This window comes from Aotus nancymaae, unplaced genomic scaffold, assembly GCF_030222135.1.
Source record: "Aotus nancymaae isolate 86718 unplaced genomic scaffold, 86718_ANA_hifiasm-v0.15.2.pri h1tg000009l, whole genome shotgun sequence".
Classification (NCBI taxonomy): domain Eukaryota; kingdom Metazoa; phylum Chordata; class Mammalia; order Primates; family Aotidae; genus Aotus; species Aotus nancymaae.
This window is the reverse complement of record NW_026988420.1, coordinates 1,238,399-1,257,419: the sequence shown is the minus strand read 5'-3', so window position 1 is coordinate 1,257,419 and position 19,021 is coordinate 1,238,399. Positions and strand designations below refer to the sequence as shown.

General features: G+C 45.4%; 1 protein-coding gene across 2 annotated transcripts; it reads right to left on the bottom strand.

Moving 5' to 3' along the window:
* Positions 1-255: 255 nt before the first annotated feature.
* On the bottom strand, positions 256-10,684 carry AMER2 (APC membrane recruitment protein 2). Of its 2 annotated transcripts, XM_012471085.2 has the most exons (3): positions 10,369-10,684; positions 9,301-10,175; positions 256-8,922 (listed from the first exon to the last, which is right to left on the bottom strand). In XM_012471085.2, the coding sequence occupies exons 2-3, from the start codon at positions 10,133-10,135 to the stop codon at positions 8,045-8,047; spliced, it is 1,713 nt and encodes a 570-aa protein (XP_012326508.1). In that variant the 5' UTR covers positions 10,136-10,175; positions 10,369-10,684; the 3' UTR covers positions 256-8,044. The 2 variants fall into 2 exon arrangements, with proteins under 2 accessions (XP_012326508.1, XP_012326507.1); XM_012471084.2 differs by having other exon boundaries at positions 256-10,175.
* Between the last annotated feature and the right edge of the window lie 8,337 nt (positions 10,685-19,021).

The window sequence follows — 19,021 nt, the reverse complement described above, 5'->3', positions numbered from 1 at the left end:
AGTAAAGGGCTCAGAAATCAGAGCAGAGTCAGAATAACATGTGAGCTTTTCAGAAGGCAGCTGCCCAAACCTACCAAGGAATTTTTCACTTGTTTACAAAGTGTAGAAAGAAATAGGGGCCTCTCATTGGTCTCTCCATGAGACAGTCACACACACATCACCTCCTCATTAACACCATCGTTAGTGCAATTTCTAAAAATTGAAAAGGCTGGAAACAAAATTGATTCTGCAGAAATAACAACCCAAAGAGTTCACTTTAAATGCAAAGGAGCAACAAAATTTATTGACCGAATTAAACACAACAGTTAAAATGGCAGTGTTGTAGTTTCATTTTCAGATGTTTGAATGGAACATGAAAAGTGCTATTAGTCCAAGCTTCTTACATTCATTTAAAGAGTGACTATCAAAAACAGCAACATGCACAATGGTACATATGCACAAAATGGAATCATATCAACAAATATACAAAATATCCAAAATAAAATAGTTACAGGTTTAAAAATAGAAACATTGATTCCTCTATCCCATTAAACCACTGGAGTGGAGAAAGGAGAAAAGACCCTATTGCTATTTAGAATCCTTTTTTAAAACATAGAGTTAGTTCTAGGAGACAATTTTTGATGTTTTTCAGGGGTTTAACATTCTATTATAAAAATAATATCTATAAACCTACTAACAATTTTCCTCCTGTGCACAAAAATAATACCGCCAAAAGCTTGTCCTCAAAGACATGTCTGACTTTCAGGAAAGCTAATTACAGAAATGGAGTTTGTCGTTTGGGTTTGCTTTGTTACTATTTTCAAATAACCTGCAATTCCCTCTATTACACTGAGATACTTTATATAAATAACTTGGGCAAAACCTGAAGTTCACAATGAGTCTGCTAGGTAGCTGGTGTCAAGTACAAATGACAGGAATTTACTTTGCCTACAACATCAAAAGCATTTTCCCTGATATTCCTGATAGACCTACCACTATCAGATCCTCCATGTTCAGTAAGATTTATCCTGGAAGAAATGAAAATGTTAAATATTATTTGCTAGAATTTCTCCTCCTTTATTTAGAAATAAACGTGTAGTGGGAACCAATGGTTGTAACGTAGATATTTGAGAAGGTTCATTAATTCCTTCAGGCCACCCGGAGCCATTTCAAGGCAAGTGAACAAGCATTTTCTGCATGTCTACTCCGTGCCCCTATGCTATTTATTGAACCAGGTATTTTTAGTGTTTCCACTTTAGTTGACTAAATGATTCAGGTCTGAGAGTACCTGATAAAGTATAATATGTCTCAAATAACCAGAAACCTAGGCTATATCTTGTTTAAAACATATCTTCTTACATAGAGCAGAAAGTTATTCTACTTGATTATTGAAGAATTTCCAAAATTACCCCATTTTACCAATACCTACCTTACATGCTTCTTGTGAACAGTAAAGATAACAATGTAAAAAAAAAAAGCACAGAGCATCCTCCCTGACACCATAGTAAACATACAGAATATGTAAGTAGATTTCAACATAAAATACTCATCTTCACGGTGACTGACTTGTTGATGGTGTTCAATAGCTATTAGTGGAATGAGTTAATGAATCAGAAAATGTAGGTCAGGATTCAATGACTGTAGACACAACCTAGGATGGACTGCTTTTAAAGGAACCAGGTGCTGATTTCTGAAGTTCACAATTGCCTCAAAGCAAGAGACAGCTCATACAGCTGTCATTTAAACAAACCACACAGATAACAAGTCAGGAAAGATGTGGAGAAATTGGCACCCTTGTGCGCCATTGGTAAGAATGTAAACAGACGCAATCACTGTGGAAAGCAGTACAGAAGTTCTTCCAAAAATTAACAACAACTCATTTTTAATTAGAATCACCATATGACTGACCCAGTAATTCTACTTCTGGGGATTTATTTAAAAAAAAAAAAAAAAACTGAATTCAGGATCTTAAAGAGATATTTTTACTCCCTTGTTTCTTGGAGCATTACTCACAATAGCCAAGAAGTGGACATAATCTAAATGTCTGCCAGTGGCTGAATGGGTTTTTAAATGCAGCATATACATACAAGGAAATGTTACTCAGCCTGAAAACTGAAGGAAATCCTGCCATATGCAACGGCATGGATAAACTTGGGAGACGTTGTGCTCGATGAAATAAGCCAGTCACAGAAGGACAAATACTGCGCGTTTCCACTTCTATAAGGGACCTAAAATAGCCAAACTCATAGAAGCAGAGAGTGCATGATGGTTGCCAGGGGCGGGTGGGGGCGGAAATGAGGAGCTGCTGCTTGGTGGGCACAGAGTTTCAGTTACACAGGATGCATGGGTTACAGAGATTGGCTGTACAGCATTGTGTCAATGGTTAACAATACTGTATTGTGGACTTAGAAATTAAAGAAAGTAGGCTGGGCATGGTGGCTTAGGCCTGTAATCCCAACACTTTGGGAGCCTGAGGCGGGCGGATCACTTGAGGTCAGGAGTTTGAGACCAGCCTGGCCAACATGGTGAAACCCTGTCTCTACTAAAAATACAAAAATTAATGGGCGTGGTGGCACATGCCTGTAGTCTCAGCCAATTGGGAGGCTGAGGCAGGAGAATCGCTTGAACCCTCGAGGCAGAGGTTGCAGTGAGCCGAGATCACGCCACTGCACTACAGCCTGGGTGACAGAGCGAGACTCCGTCTCAAAGAAAAAATTATACAGGGTACATCTCATATTCAATATTCTTACTACAATGAAAACACACACACATATGTGTAGACAACCCAGAACCCACTGAGACTGGGCTTAAGGTAGGAAAAAAAACAAATGAAACAAACATGCTTGGAATGAATGATAACCTATCAGGAGGCAGTATCGCCATGACAACAGAAGAGATTTCTGTCTGTACTTCCCACGTTTATCCTAGGAGAAGAGGATCCCTCCAAGGGAAGGCCCGTGTTTGCCTGCTCAGCGTAGCACAGCGGCAGGGTTTCCTGTATATGATTGTGAGCACCATCATCTCAGACACAAAACTAATTTTCAGCTGCATGGACACAGGGTGGCTCTTTCTATTAGAAGTGAGCTAATAATGACATTAAGCAGTTCTCAGCTCTTCTGTTACTGAAAATCACTAAAGAGTTTCTATCCCTGTCCTAGAGACTAGGGGAAAAGAGAGAGAGAGAGACAGCGATGGAAAGGGATAGAAACAAAAAGGGTGAATTAAAGCTGTCATGCTAGGGAGATAATATTACCTACCCCATATGGCTGGTAAGAGGACTAAGTAATTATTTCTAAATCTGCTTGCAGCGCCTGACACACAGTAAGAATCCAACAAATGTTATATTACTTACTATTTTTTTAGAGGCATTTGTGTGGCTTAATTCATAGTGCCTTTCTTCAACCTCACACCACTCTGCTCCACCCCACAAACTATAAGCAACAAATGCAAATACAAAAAAATGTAAAATAAAATTGTTTTGTGTTTTTAATGAATATTAAGAAAATCCAATTACAGCACAACTCAGGTGTGAGCTCCAAACTGAATGGGTTTTATAAGTATTAGAAACAGTGTATGCCCCATAAATATGTGTTGCCTTGAATTAAAGTACATATCAATCATAAAAGGTGTCCAATTTCAGTTCTGGAGGCTTCATCACTATTTTCATCTTTCCTTTTGCAGTTTGAGAAGGAACTCCTTTCCATAATCATGAAACTATCATTCTGAATCACCTCTTAAAAACATCATCTGCAGTGAGATAATAACGTTCCTTAGACGTGGCTATTGTTGCAGCAAACTGTCTCATTTAAACCGTTACCACAGTACAAGGCTTTTCAGAGGCAATGCATGACAGCCGCCAGGAAATCTTCAGAGCAAGATGAGGTCTCACAATCAACGGCCGCCTGTGAGGAGCCACACTTACTACACTGACAACGTTACAGCTCGCTTCTGCCTGTGACGTCCACACTTGCCTTTTGCTTTCCCACACAGGCTCTATAAGACACTCGTCTACCCTACTATCCATCCCTTTGGTCCCAAACTGTTTCATATAGATTTTTTTGTGTGTAATGAATTGAAAATTTCTAAGGCTGAGTTTACACAAATAAGAACTGTTCCATTCATTCCTTGCTCTGCCTGTAGGAGGGGAAAGGGAAACTGGGTTAGGTGAGGTATTTGGGCTTCTCCTTTTATTTCACTCAGATACTTTAAACTAGTTTTCCTCAGTGATGAGGTGAGGCAATTGTGATGCTTTTGCCTTATGTTTACCTGCAAAAAACTTCTTGAATTTATTTCTTAACAATGAGAGTGGGAGCAAAGCATATGTGAATGTACTGGAACAGGTCTCAGTAGAAGCCAAGCATCAGGGGAGCCAAATCCATATATTTGTAATTCAATAGAGAAATTTAGAATGACTAACAGCAGGGAATGCATTCCCCATGCGGATGGAGCAAACATGCTAGCGTCATGTGAAGTGTCCCATCACTGCTGTCTGAGGACACTTAGGAGACATGAGCTGCATGAGTCAATCTCTTTATATCAAGCTAAAGTCAACAGTCCCCTTTACAATTAATCTGACAGAGGCATAAATAATGAAAACTCTTAGAAAATTCAAAGAAATCTCAACACCTGACATAGTCTTTTTACCTGGATAATTGTGTAAGCAAAGGGCTATTTGCACACTGCTTAATTGCAAATACTTGAAGATTACCTCTGAGATGAAGAAATAAATTCTTTAAACTCAGTAAGTTATCACCTTCATAGATATTAAACATTTTGTATTTAAATAAGCAGATAATTTGTGGAAAATATACCTAAAGGAAGTCCTTCCTATCTTATATTCTATTGTTGTTATTAGGTGAAATAATAAAAATCTACTCCCCCTTGTGATTATTTAAAATGCTGAAGTAAAATTTCTCCCAACTGGTGCTAATGGCAGAATAAAAGCATCAACCACCATCTGTACTAAAGCAGAGTGTTTCAGCTAACATTGTATGCGTAATATAGACATTCAAGTCAGGCTGTCTTTGTGCAGAGCTATTAAACCAACTGATAAATTCTCATCCAACAATTGATTTGGCTTTTTCCTGTCTAATTTGGGCAGCTTTTCAACCAAAGGAAGTCAATCAACTAAATATCTTAGAATATACCTACATGGGAAAGATATAATTAGCCTCTATCCAATCCTTCCCTTAAAATATCTGCAAATATGGGCCTGAATAATCTTCACAAGGTCATTAGATAATGTATTAGTAAAAATTGGAATGTAAATCTAGGAAAATTCTTGAAAAAACAACAATCTCCATGAATACGAATAAGAGAAAGTAGCCCTTGGCACAAGAAAGCAACCATGATCCCTTTTCTATGGTTGGAAAAAGTTGAGAATTCACTCTTCCTGCCACTTCAGGGATTTCCAATCAAGTGATTAAGGCTGTTTAATTCACTGCCCAAATCCTTTATTTGATTGGTGTGGGTGCAATTCTTAAAAATATAGGGTAATATAAAGTGGAAAATATAAATTTTAAAAGAAAATATTTTATATCTTTTATAACTGGTTAATTGACAGGCCAGTGGAAATTAAGATAAACTTTGCTCACGTGCTCCTTTACTTATAAAGAGGAGACACAGCATAATGGTGGAAATGAAGAAATAAGTCCTAAAATTGTGAAAGCAACAACTTTTCTTCTAGTGCTTAAGAAACATATTGCCTTTACTATTACAATATTCTCATAAGTTTTTCAGGTATTCTTAACTTTCCTGTACAATTGAACAAACGAACGAACATAACTTTGGGATGGATTCATGCAAAGGGGAATATAACCCTTGCAGGAAAATGTACAACAAGGAAATCAAGATCCTTTGTTTTACAGCAAGGATTAAAATTTATATTTTCTCTATTCACTAGGGGAAGATGAATGTACTTTGAGTCTAAATAGTACCAGCATCATGAAATCAAATTTAAATCCCATGTTTAAGACAGAAATAATTTCAAAAATAATTTCCAAATCTAGAGTAGATGTCTTTGTTAGTCTGCACACAGTTGAGTGCATGAGCACGTGAGTGTGAGATGCTTATATGAATTCTTTGTAGTGTGTTCAGAATGCTTAAGGCTATGTCTGCATACAGGGCCTCATCTACACACATAAAGAAATTAAATACTAAAAGATTACTTTGAAGTAACATTATGGATCTGAGACAATGCAATAAAAGCCAGTCATATGACTAATGAAGAAATTCAGCAGATCTTCTAATTGAATCACTGCAAATTTAAAATGGGGAATGGCCTACTTTCTGCTACTGGCTCACATTTGCTTTCCTTTGATGCCCATTTATTTTGTTACTTTCTTTATATTATTAAAATAGGTTTTCATATATTTAACTTGCCTTATTCTTTCATTTATAAAACAGAAAAGAAACTTTAAAAGCATGTAACAAGAGTTCATTACTAATGCAATCTCTCTGGAAATAAGACTTACACAGAAGTGTTCATGTCATTTACATATGTGTAGTTTCACTTGAATATTCATAATCTTCCTGGTATGATGAATCACCTCCTAGTAGAAGCTCTGGTCTTTTGATTAAATACACTGAAGTGTATTTCAAAAAGGATATTAATTTCATCATTAGACACATAGCATTCTAGGAACTGCTTCAGTTTATCAATTCAAACTATCTAGGCATATAATAACCCTTTCTAAAATAAATGTTTCATCTGAAATATTAGAAAACATACATAGAAGCAAACCATTTTTCAAAAAAAAATCTTGGCATAAGGTCTTTACAATACATAAGCTTGCCAATGTCATATTCTGAACACACTTGTCTTCATTGTAAGTCTATAAAGCAAAATAAAAATGATATGAAAAGCTATATCTTTCTATTGTTTTTCTTTGTGTGTTCCTCATTTTGCATTCACCATATTGAGGAATGGTTGAATCCAAAATTTTATAATCAAGGTTAAAAAAATATCTGAAAACCAGGGTTTGGGGTGAGAAACAGACTCTTACCCAAGACAAGGCAGAGCCATTCCTCTGGGACACCAGCACAAAAGATTTGTTTTTGTTTTTGAGAACCGGAGAACACATACAAAATAAAACCAGAATCGCTTCCCATTACATCAATGGTTTGGGGACCGTCATCACGTCTAGCTATAAGACCAGATTTTATATTCTAGATTATTGACTGATTACAAAATGTTAACAGCTGGATAAACTGTAAAATATGCATTATCTTCACATGAGAAGGTTTCAGCTTATAAATGCTAAAATACTGTATCTATTGGCATTTAGTAAATTCTTTCCCTGATCCTGACTTCTGCACTGGGTGAGGGAAGAAAAAAAAAAAAGCAAAAGCCTGCTCTCCTGAGCCTTTTGTATCTCCGCAAACAAATGATCCAAACGAATCAAACCAAAACTCGCCTTTATTTTTCTAGTGTTAGATACTTATCAATTTGCATACCTAGCAACTGAAGGTAAGGAAGTTTTCTGCCAATCAATGGTGCCCTCTGCTCATCAGGTAAAATACCTGGCTGTTTCAGCTTTGGAGGTATTTTCCATACAGTGATATAGCAAAGGGTCACTTTTTTTTTTTTTTTTCCTGGAAAGGAAAGAGGAAAGAAGGGAACGAAGGAAACATATCTTGGAAGAGGAGAGCTCCTCTGGTTCTTCAGTGGTTCCTCCAGGCCTCTGGACACTGGCTCATTCCAATATCCAGGCATGACTCTTACTTAGGTTTGGCTAAGTCCTGTTTTCTGCAAAGGCAAGTAAAGGTGACTTCCAAGTGTTCAGTGCATTAAAGAAAAAAGAAGAAAAACCTAAAGGTAAAAAAGAAAAAAGTGCTTGAAAATAATTCTCACGGATTTATCTTGAGAGGAGAATCCCAAGTATAGCATCCCTCTTTCTGGTGTTATCCGGACCCTGCTCAGGGCACAAAGACCTCCTAGGTCCACGCTCTGGAGCAGGGGGTTTCTAAAAGACTTTCTTTAGGAAAAGCAAAACTTACTTTAGTGGTTTCCAGAAAAGAGTTGTATTCCTTGACATGTGGCCCGTCCACCGTGGCCTGGAAGACCTCACAACTTTTTGGCACCGTCGTGGCAGGCCGCTGCCCTGATGGTGGTCCCAGCCAAGCCCCGGTTGCTGACTCTGCGGACCAGCACTTTGGAAACCGGGATTTTTGTTCTGGGTATCTCACTCCTGGAGGGTTGCTGGTGCACCACGGGATGGCTAGATGGAAGGTTGGCCAGGTGCTTGATGCTAATAGGGATCTTAGAGTCCTTCAGCAAGCTGCCTGGTGTTCGCAGTGGACAGGTGATGGTGCCTGGAGACACGGGCTTTAACCGAGACAAGCAAGACATCTCCTCGTTGTCCTTCCCTCCAGGAAGGGTTGCTGGGCTTCCGTCCGGGTCAGCATAGAGATCGTAGAGCGCATCCCCGCTGTAGCTATCCCGGGGGATGGCCGCCTTCTTCCCGCTGCTCGAGCTGTCTTCCTCTGGGCCTGGCGTGGTGGAGTCCCAGTAGCCCTCGTCGCTGTTGGGGACGCCCTCCTGCTGCTCCTTCTCCGGGTGCTTGGGCTCCTCCTTCGGATGGGGCTCGATGGGAATACGGTTGAGCCTCCTGCGCTTGACCGAGGACGCGTCCTTGGCCACTTCAACACACCTGGTGTCTTTGGGGGTCTCAGGCACCACCTTGGTTTCCAGTGCAGCTGCCGCCTTGGCCGCGCCCTCCTGGGGCCCGGGTCCCTGCTCCTCCGTCTGGGACAGCATGTCCCAGAACTCCTGCAGATAGGTGTCGTCCACCTCGTCCGGGCTGGCCATCTCCTCCCCACCTCCTTGGTAGGCCACCACGCCGGGGTTCTTTTTAGAGAGAGCCGGCTTGCCTGGCCCGGGGACATGCTTGTCACAGCTGGGACCTGCCTCTTCCTCTTGGTCTGCAATAATATCTCCACAGCCTGTAAGAGAGTCAAAGCTTTTCAGTGAAGTCACGTCAGAAAACATCAAACAAATACGATCTGCCGACGGGTCTGAGGGTGGATCAACGGAGGCAGGGTCCGGGGCGGCGGACGCCCGGCCGCTGCCGCCTTCGGAGTCGACAAGGGGGACCGTCTTTACGGGAACGGCCCCCGTCCTGGAAGCGTCCTCGGCCGTGCGGACCTCCCCGGGCCCCGGCTCGGGGGGTGCCCGGGGCTTCTCGGCGCGCCGATGCCCCGCGGCGTCCTCTCCCCGGGCGCCGGTGTCTCCGGGGCGCGCGGGGCCCTCGGCCTCTCGGCAGCTCCGCGCTGGGGCGCGGTCGGCGGGGGCGGGCACCTCCTCTCCCCCTGCGGGCTCACCTGCTGGGTCTCGCGGGGCGTCCTGGCTGGGCTCCTCCGGCTCGCGCGCGGCTCTGGGCGTCTCCTCCTTGACGCACTCCAGGCTGGCGGTGAGCGAGCCGGGCAGGATCAGGCCCCCCCCGGGCGCGCGCCCCTCCGCGGCCTCCGCCTTGGCCCGCTTGTCCTTCCTGTGCCAGCGCATGCCGCTGAACAGCCCCCGCAGCCCCCGCTTTTGTTTGCCGCCGGCCTTGCTCGCGTCCGCGGGCTCTCCCTTGCCGTTTTCCGAGCGCCCGTTCTTCTTCAGCAGCGAGAAGAAGCTGTGCGACTTGGCCACCGAGCTGCTGGCGAGGGAGCCCCCGCCGGGGCCCGCGGCTCTTGGGGGCCCCGGGTTCGGCCGCCCCCCGCCGCCCCCTTCGCTGTCGCCCCCGCCGCGCGGCTCCTCCTTCCTGCCGCTCTCCAGCACCAGCACCTCGGCGAGCCCGTCGTGGGTCCTGCTCCTCACCAGCCCCGTCGGACCCGAGCCTTTCCCGTCCCCTTTGTTTTTGACCCCAAAAATGCTGGGCATGGTGCCACCCGATTTCCTCTTCTTGAATAATTTGAAGGCAGCTTTATTAATCTTCCCCGAAGGCGGCTCGGCGGCCGGCGTTTCGGCTGCACAGTCACAATGCAAGTCCATGTCTGCCGCAAGGGTCCCGGCCCCGGCCTCCGCCTTCCTCCTGCAGACCCCCACGGACGCGCCAGCTCCGCCGCGCTCGCTGACAGCCCCGCCGCCGCCGCGGCTCCAGCTCGTCTCCATGGAAACCGCGCGGGATAAGCCGCTTTCGTCAGCAGTGGGCTCGCGCCAGGCCACTGTCATCCGTATTCTAAATCAACCTGAGTCGAGCTCGCCGCCGCCGCTGCAAAAGAAACACACATAAAAGACCATCTTCCCTCCCGCAAGGGCTTACATAATACCCTAACCCACTTCCATCCGACTTGGCTTGGCGCTGCATGGCTTTTTTGTGGCAAGGGCAGGCAACACAGCCGCGAGCTGATGGCAGAAATTCGAGTCGTAATTACGGAATTCAAATCCCCTCAACTCTCACCCACCTTCCGATTCCTCCTCTAGACTCGCTCTTCACGGGAGCGCAACCGTGGATCACGGAATGTCTCTTAAAACGACAAAGCAATCCAACCCAAAACGAAATGCTTGCTTTTCTTATTCTCTCTTCTGGACTCCATGCATCTTCATGCCTTTCCCAAGCCCCTCATGTCTGTCCTTAGCATCCGTGCACTAAGCCCAGCAGGCAGGAAGCATGTCTGCCTACAACCATGTCTTGTCCAGAGTTGAGCAACACTCTAGGTCCACGCTATGTGACTGTCACTGCGGTTATGATTCTTGTGACAAAAGCACACGCCACCAGTCAATCAGTCTATCAGCAACCCAGCAATGCAAGCACAACAGCTCCCCGGGGCGGAGTCTGGCTGTACCTTTGGGACAACCATGACTTTTATCCCAGACTCCAGCCAACACGGGATGAAGTCACAGATGCCGCTGCCCAGCCCACGTTTGATAACAATAGACAACTTGACCGAGAACATAGCCTGGGAATCTCAGACCCACTCCACAGGTGGGCCTTGGAGTCCCGGGTTCTGCCCTCTCCTTACCCACTCAGCAGGACACTGGCATTACTCCTGTCACTGCTGTGCCACCCCCCCATACCACCAGGGCTGACTTGTAGCCCCCTTCCCCAATATACAGAGAAGGAAAAGCTTGGTAGGGGTCCCAGAGTGTCCAGTAGGGATCTCTTCTGTGCTCTGATTTCAAAAGTGACTGCTAATATTTTAACCTTGACATCTGATTTCGTGATTCCAGCTGAGCACTTTTCAGCAAAAAGAAGAAATTTGGAGAAGCATATATACGTATATTAATATAACATGAATATATAGTATGTATTATTTATTATTTATGTATTATTTGATTTATTATTAAATATCATTTAAGAATATATGAAATATTTACATATATACACAAATACCAGTCTTTTCCCCACTCATTTTTTATGTGCTCCCTGCATTATGCCAAGAAATCCCAATCTTCATCCATATAAGCTGGCGTTTTCTTAATGATATATGTTGGCCATTGCAGCTTCTGTTGTTATGAGACACAGCTGGTTTAAATTTAGACCTTGGGGTTATTAGTTGTATTATTGTCTTTTTTGTTTCTTTTTATCAAGAACACTGTTTTGTAAAACGAAGAAATCAGTGAGCTCAGGTTTAGGAGAGGTTGTCCCTTCCGGACTAATCCCATCATCGAGCATCTCTCCTGGAACAGGAAGTAAGGTGAAGCCAGAGAGAGGCCTTCTCAGATTCTAATTGACCACTTGACATGATGAATCAGAGTCCTTGGTGCTTTCTGGGGAGATCGGGTGTAAGGAACTGTAAAGGAAAACCCATTTGTTATGTCTTTACAACCTTTTGAAAAACAATAGAAAGTCTCTCTCAATTTTACACACACACATACACACGCACACATGCTTAGATTTGTGGGTTACTATGTAGCTCTGTCAGTATAGAAGAGTTTATGACTGGGATCAAGGAAAAGTGAAGTTGCCTATTAAAAACGCTCCCTTTTTCCATTGGGAAAAAGTGGTCTGCTTTTTCAACCAGCAGGACAGGCCAAATGTGACTCTAATTTACATGAGAATCTTTGGGCCTCCTGGGAGAAATCTGACAGAGAACTTTGGGATGGATATCATTCCTTTGGGACATCAATGCTCAAATGAAGAGAAAGAGACAAAGCTGTCTTCAGCCTGGGGACGGTGCCCTCGCTGTGAGTTACTGGTCCTGAGAGAGAAGAAAGCAAGGACCCCTGGAACCATCTGAAGGCACTGGGCATGGGGGCCGTAGAGGCTTCCGTGCGAGTGAGGACCCTCCAGCATCCTCCTATCCAACGTCCTTGTTACAGGGACTATGGGAAAAAGGAGGGTGAGGCCGGCTTAAAGGAACTTACTGGAAGAGCCAGACAGGTGAGGAGAGAGCCTGCAGGGGAGAGAGATGAGGGCAGGATGGTTTGATGGTCTGATGGTTAGAGCCAGGTTATGAACCATCACAAAGACTCAGCCAAACCTTACATTAAACTTCACAGTCAAGGGTGGAGAAAGCAAAATGGTGATTTTTTTTTTTCCCTGAAAGACCGTGAAAGTGAAAATAATTGTACCACAAGCATTCCCATTTTTGTTTACAGTTTCTTCTTTCATTCTTTCCTTCCATCTTGCCCCACTTTGGGAGTGAACAGAATATTAGAGTAGAAAGAAATAAAGAACAGGACTGAGGGGAAATGTTTCAGGGAAAAGCCATTCCAAAAAATAGGGTGCATCGCAAATGCAAACAGCAAGTGGATTTTGCTGGAAGACATGTGTGGGCTTTTCTGTGTTGGCACCAAGGAGTATTTGTTGTTTTGCTGAGGCTTTTTTCTCTAGGTAGTGAGCTTCTCTGGAGGGTGGTACTCAAAACAAGGGAAAAAACAGAAGAGAAACACAGGAAGAACCATTTAAGAACTTAACTTCATCATCATCATCATTCTCAACACATCATCGTTTCCTTTTTTAGGGTACCTTCAAAGCAGTCCAGCCCTTTGCCCAAAGCTTACTGGGTAAAATTTTCTTTTTTTCTTTCATTTTTTTTTTTTGACACAGAGTCTTGCTGTGTCACCCAGACTGGAGTGCAGTGGCATGGTGCATGATCTCAGGGTTCACTGCAGCCTCTGCCTCTCGGTCTCAAGCGATTCTCCTGCTGCAGCCTCCTCTGTGGCTGGGATCACAGGTGTGCACCAACATACCTGGCTAATTTTTTTTTTTTTTTTTTTGGTAGAGACGGAGTTTCACCGTGTTGGCCTGGCTGGTCTCAAATTCCTGACCTCAAGTGATCCGCCCGCCTCGGACTCCCAAATTGCTGGGATTACAAGCATAAACCATGGTGCCTGGCCCTGGGTAGAATTTTCTATCTTAGGTGAACCACCAAGAAGCTTCCCTTTGAGGCCCTGTGTGGCCGTTGCTGAGGGACTTCTCAGGTATCAGAGCATTTCTGCTTAAGGAGGCTGCTAGCTTTACCTTAAACTTGCCATGGGCTTTTTTGTTTTGTTTTGTTTTTGAGGTTTTTTTTTGAGACGGAGTCTGGCTTATGTCACCCAGGCTGGAGTGCAATGGTGCGATCTTGGCTCACTGCAACCTTTGCCTCCCAGGTTCAAGTGATTCTTCTGCCTCATCCTCCTGAGTAGCTGGGATTACAGGTGCGAGCCACCATGCCCAGCTAATTTTTGTATTTTTAGTAGAGATGGGGTTTCACCATATTGGTCAGCTGGTCTTGAACTCCTGACCTCATGATCCATTGGCCTCGGCCTTCCAAAGTGCTGGGATTACAGGCGTGAGCCACTGCACCCGGCATAAGCCACTGCACCAGGCCTGCCCTGGGTCTTTAAAGGGATACTGCTTCATCATTATCCCTTAATATCTCACAATTCAGGTATTATTTGTAAACAAGCCCATACATGTCTTCCAGCAAAATCCACTTGCCGTTTGCATTTGCGATGCACCCTATTTTTTGGAATGGCTTTTCCCTGAAATGTTTCCCCTCAGTCCTGTTCTTTATTTCTTTCTACTCTAATATTCTGTTCACTCCCAAAGTGGGGCAAGATGGAAGGAAAGAATGAAAGAAGAAACTGTAAACAAAAATGGGACTGCTTGTGGTAAAATTATTTTCACTTTCACGGTCTTTCAGGGAAAAAAAATCACCATTTTGCTTTCTCCACCCTTGACTGTGAAGTTTAATATAAGGTTTGGCTGAGTCTTCGTGATGGTTCATAACCTGGCTCTAACCATCAGACCATCAAACCATCCTGCCCTCATCTCTCTCCCCTGCAGGCTCTCTCCTCACCTGTCTGGCTCTTCCAGTAAGTTCCTTTAAGCCGGCCTCACCCTCCTTTTTCCCATAGTCCCTGTAACAAGGACATTGGATAGGAGGATGCTGGAGGGTCCTCACTCGCATGGAAGCCTCTACAGCCCCCATGCCCAGTGCCTTCAGGTGGTTCCAGGGGTCCTTGCTTTCTTCTCTCTCAGGGCCAGTAACTCGCAGTGAGGTCACTGTCTCCAGCTATTATTTGTAAATAATACCTGAATTGAGACTGCCATCTCCCACCTACAGACCACTTGGCCAGCGCCTGACCTCAGCCCAGGTTGAAACATCTACCTCCCTGCTCACGTCCACTCCTACCCAGGATTATCCTCCAAGGTGGACTTGAGAAGCTGTGTTGCCAGTGAGAACCCCCAAATGTCCAACCCAAGTTCCTCTTTATGAGATGAACAGGAAAAAGCTCAGAGCTACTGGTCTTAAAGTCCCCTGCTGTCCACACTGTTCCTGTATCTATGGAAGCTGAGACCACAATGTGAAGTGCACGGGTGCTAGGAGAGAAATGTGTGGATGCTCCTTGCAGAAAGCCTGGCCTGGCGTGCAGTGCTGCTGGCATGTTCCCCTACCCACCTTGCCTGGGAAGACGAGGCTCGAAGCTGGGACAAGCAGCATGAGGGCTACAGGTCTGAGAACACTTGGCCCAGAGGTAATCTGAAGTTCTTGTGTTTTCTTCAGCATATTGTGATTCCTGATTTCTCCCAAACATCAGCTTTCACTGTGAGTTGATAGCTGTTCTGGGTATATGCTTATTCAGAGGATAAATTTATTTTTAATTAGTAACGTGTGAGTGAAAAGCCCAGTGCAACTCGAGATTTTCCACATCAGCCCTGACGTACACTCAAGGCTGCCAGGGGAAAGAGCCCATCCCAGGAGGAGCTTCAACCCCACACAGCAGCCTCCAGAGTAAAGGGGCAGCTCAGAGGGGAAGCGTCCTGGGCTCATAGGACATCACCTCAGCCCACCTCCCATGGGTTTGCACCTGGATTCCAGGCCAGGAGAATGCCACAGAAGACCAAATAAAAGCAAAATCAGCTTTTTTTCCCTCTGTAATGCTGGTAGGACCAAGGGGGCACAGGGCATGTGCCAGCTGACAGCATTGGTATTGGGGCAGTTTCCATGTCTCTCCCCAGGCTTCCGGTTGCTTGATCTTCGGAGTCCGTTAGCTTCAAGACAGAGCTTTCCAAACTCTGGCTTGGTGTGAGGCAGAGATGTTACATTCTCCCCTGCATGCCGTCTGTGTCTCTTCTCCTCTTCTTAGAGGGACACCGGTCACACTGAATTAAAGGCCCACCCTACTCCAGTATGACCTCATCTTAACTTACATCGTGGTTACATTTGCAAAGACCCCATTCCCAAATAAGGTCACATTCACAGAGACCTGGGCTTAGGACTCCAGCAGATCTTTTGGAAGACACAATTCATCCCACAACAAACACCATCGCCAGCAATGGTGACAGCATCTGCCTCACCTTCAGTCCTTCAATGCAGTCCCCAGGGCCCTTGGCACAGACACAACTGTCCCTGGGCTCAGTCATGAGTGGGTTCAGGCTGAGCATGAGCTTCTTCAGCAGGTGTAGGCCTTCAGCAGAGTTCAGGGTCACTGATGGCACTTCTGGGGTTGCTGGCAGTGTGGGACAGTACCACCGCCAGCCAGAGGAAGCAAGAAGGAAAACGGCGTTGACGAAGAAGGGTAGATCTTGGTGTACACATGTGAGACCCTGCGGTCTCTCAGGGTTTTCTAGGAGGAATCTAAGACAGGTCTCAGAGTTCCCATGTAGTGGATAGGGTAGAACAAGGGACCACTGTGTCTCTCCCTGTTCTCCTCTTCCCTGCATAGAAGCCGGATTGGCCTGAGAAACATGTCACGCCATAACTGCTCCTCCCAATAATTCCCTTTTCTCTGGCTCTGCCATTTAGCTAGAGCCACTCTTAGAAAACATTGTATCTCAGATTGCACAGAGGGTGCGATTTCTTCAGCTGTTGGCACCAAGGTGGGTGCAGTACAGCCAAAAACTGGGCAGAATGAGGTCAGATAGCAGAGGGTGCATGGATGGGATGCCAGGGCTTTGGGCATGGATAGATGCCCTGTTAGAGAGCAGCCAAATGAACAGTGGGAATCATCTAACCCCAGCGGGGATGCAAACCAGAACCACAGCCCAAGATGAGGGCCCTCAGTTGCTAATGTGGAGGCCAGGCTTGGAGATTCAAGATGGGAGGCTGCAGGGGGGCTGCAGAAATGATCTGCCCCACAGTGGGACACCGAGAGGAAGCCCAAGCCCCCGGCCCCTGGGTGCACTTTTTCTCAGCTTAAAGAAACTCTACTCTGCATCTGCTTCTTGACACAAAGCTGGCCTCACACACAGGCCTTGGTCCAGCCCACCCAGCATGTTCATACGGCATGAACCACCGTGTGTAGCTAAGGTAGGCCTTCTGCCCAGTTCCTCATTGCCCCCAATCTCCAGCCATATGAGCAAGCTGCTTTCTGCTGTGGCATCCCCACATCACAGCCCTGGACCTTTCTGAATCATGGCTCCTTTTCTCAGCTCCTTCCACTTCCAGCAAAAAGACATGGGGAAGTTCTCTTGCTTTCTCATGACACTCCAGGTCTGCCCCTGTCCCTTGTCGTAAAATCTCCTCCACTGGCCCTGCCCTGACAGCACTGAGGACATACACAAGGGTTTCAGACACTAGCAGGGTCCTCCCTACTCTCAGGTCCCTAAGCTCATGAAGGGGGGTGTATTATCCCCACTCCTTAGCAGCTAACCTGGGTGGAGGGTGCAGGGAGCAGAGCCCCTTCCTAAGGAGCCTCAGCAGCTCTCGAATTCTTTCTGTGGAGCAGTTTCACTGTGCACAGGTACCAACCCTAGAGGAGGACTCCACATACTTCACCAATAACCATACACCTGTAGCAATCCACCTGCACAAGTGCGGTGAGATGGAGCACTCACACAACCAGTTAAGTGAAGCGATCCTCCAAGGCTCAAGAGTTCTGCCCGGGCCAGATGGAGTCCCATTTGCATGTGCCTTATGTTGCACCACAGCTAAGGGACCCTGAAAACACACTCTGCCTTAGGTTTTATGGCCTGGGGACCCATGGATCGCTGGGCTAAAGTGTTGCAGGACATCCTGTTGTTGGGGTGATGGGAACAGAGCCTGGGCTATCTCAGCCAGCTCCTCCTTCTCTCAGGATACTGCATTGCCAGCACATTCTACAGTTAGTTCTGAGAATTTCAAGCAAGTAATGGGGAAGAGCTGGTTATCCAAGGCCATCTGGGGACTTGTCCTGCACTTTCCTCCTCTGCAACTTCTATTCTTCCATTTCCCAAAGTCTTGGGATCTTAACTCATCTAGACAGCAGACACAGCAATTATGTATTTGTCTAAACTTATTGCTTAGGTCAAGATCTCGGCTCCTGAAGTTCAAATGACCCTAGCTTTTGCAAACAAAGTTTTTTTCCCCCAAAGATATCATGGACTTCAAAAGTATATTTTGAATTCTGAAAGCTGAGTCTTGTCATCTTTTTTCTGTATCTTTGCCTCCCTATTTCAGTTTAATTGCCCCTACCCCATCCCTAACCTCCCACACACAATACACAAACATATTTGCTCTCACAGTCTGTGCTCCAACAATTTTGAGCATATTTCCTGAATATGTCATTGTCCTCTTGCTCCTGTAAACACTGCAGCTATCTTCTGAGATGCTATTTCCCCCATGTGCAGCTAATGAATTCCTATGCATTCCCCATGCAATGGCTGGGGCCCCAGATCCTCTGTTCCTGTCAGAGGCCCAGCATAGTCCCATGATACATCACGAAAATGCTCAGGCCAGTTTCTATACTGTGTCGGTCATCATGGCGCCCCAGGGCTGACTTCCCATTAGTTGGCTCTGACTTTTATGGAAAGAGGGTTGTGATGAGAGTGAGAGGTATAGTTCTTCCCTTCTGTGACAGGCACATCAGCCGACCAGCAGAGCCGCACTTGAGTGGCTCACTCATCTCAATCAGAGGTGGATGACTCATTTTCTTGGGCCATGACCTCCTTTCCCCCTTTGAGTCACATGGCAGGGTGAGTTACTTCCCTGGGTAGTGAAATATGTTACTTAGGATTGTGCTAGTTTGTGTAGCAAATAAATCCCAAAATAAAACAAGTCAACTTGATAAAGGTCTACTTTTACTCACTGTTTTAGTCCATTTGGGCTTCTATAACAAAACACCATAGATTGAGCGGCTTACAAAGAACATAAATTTATTTCTCATGGTTCTGGAGGCTGGAAAGTCCAAGGTCAAGGGCACCAGCAGATTAGCTATCTGGTGAGGGCTTGCTTTATGGTTCACAGACGATGCCTTCTACCTGTGTCTTCACATAGTCGAAGGGGGAATGAGCTCTTGGCCCTATTTTACAAAAGCACCAGTCCCATTCCTGAGGGCGCCATCCTCGTGACTTAATCCTCTCCCCAAAACCTCACCTCCTGATACCATCACCGGGGAGGTTAGGATTTCAACATATGAATTTGAGGCGGGCACAAATATTCTGATCATAGCACGCACCTATAAGTCAAGTATTGAAACCAGAAGGGTGAGTCTCTCCCATGTGATCATTCAGGGTCCCAGGCTTCACCTCTGTGTCCCCGCTTTGGGGTTGTTGCCATCTGCATTTAGCTGGTGGAAAGAGAAAGAGATCCTGGAAGAAGCACGTCCATTTCTAAGAAGCTTGACTCAGACATGGTCCAAATCACTTCCTCTCACTTCTGTTGGTGACTGTTAGGTCTGTTCTCGCCAAGTTTAAAGAAACTGAGG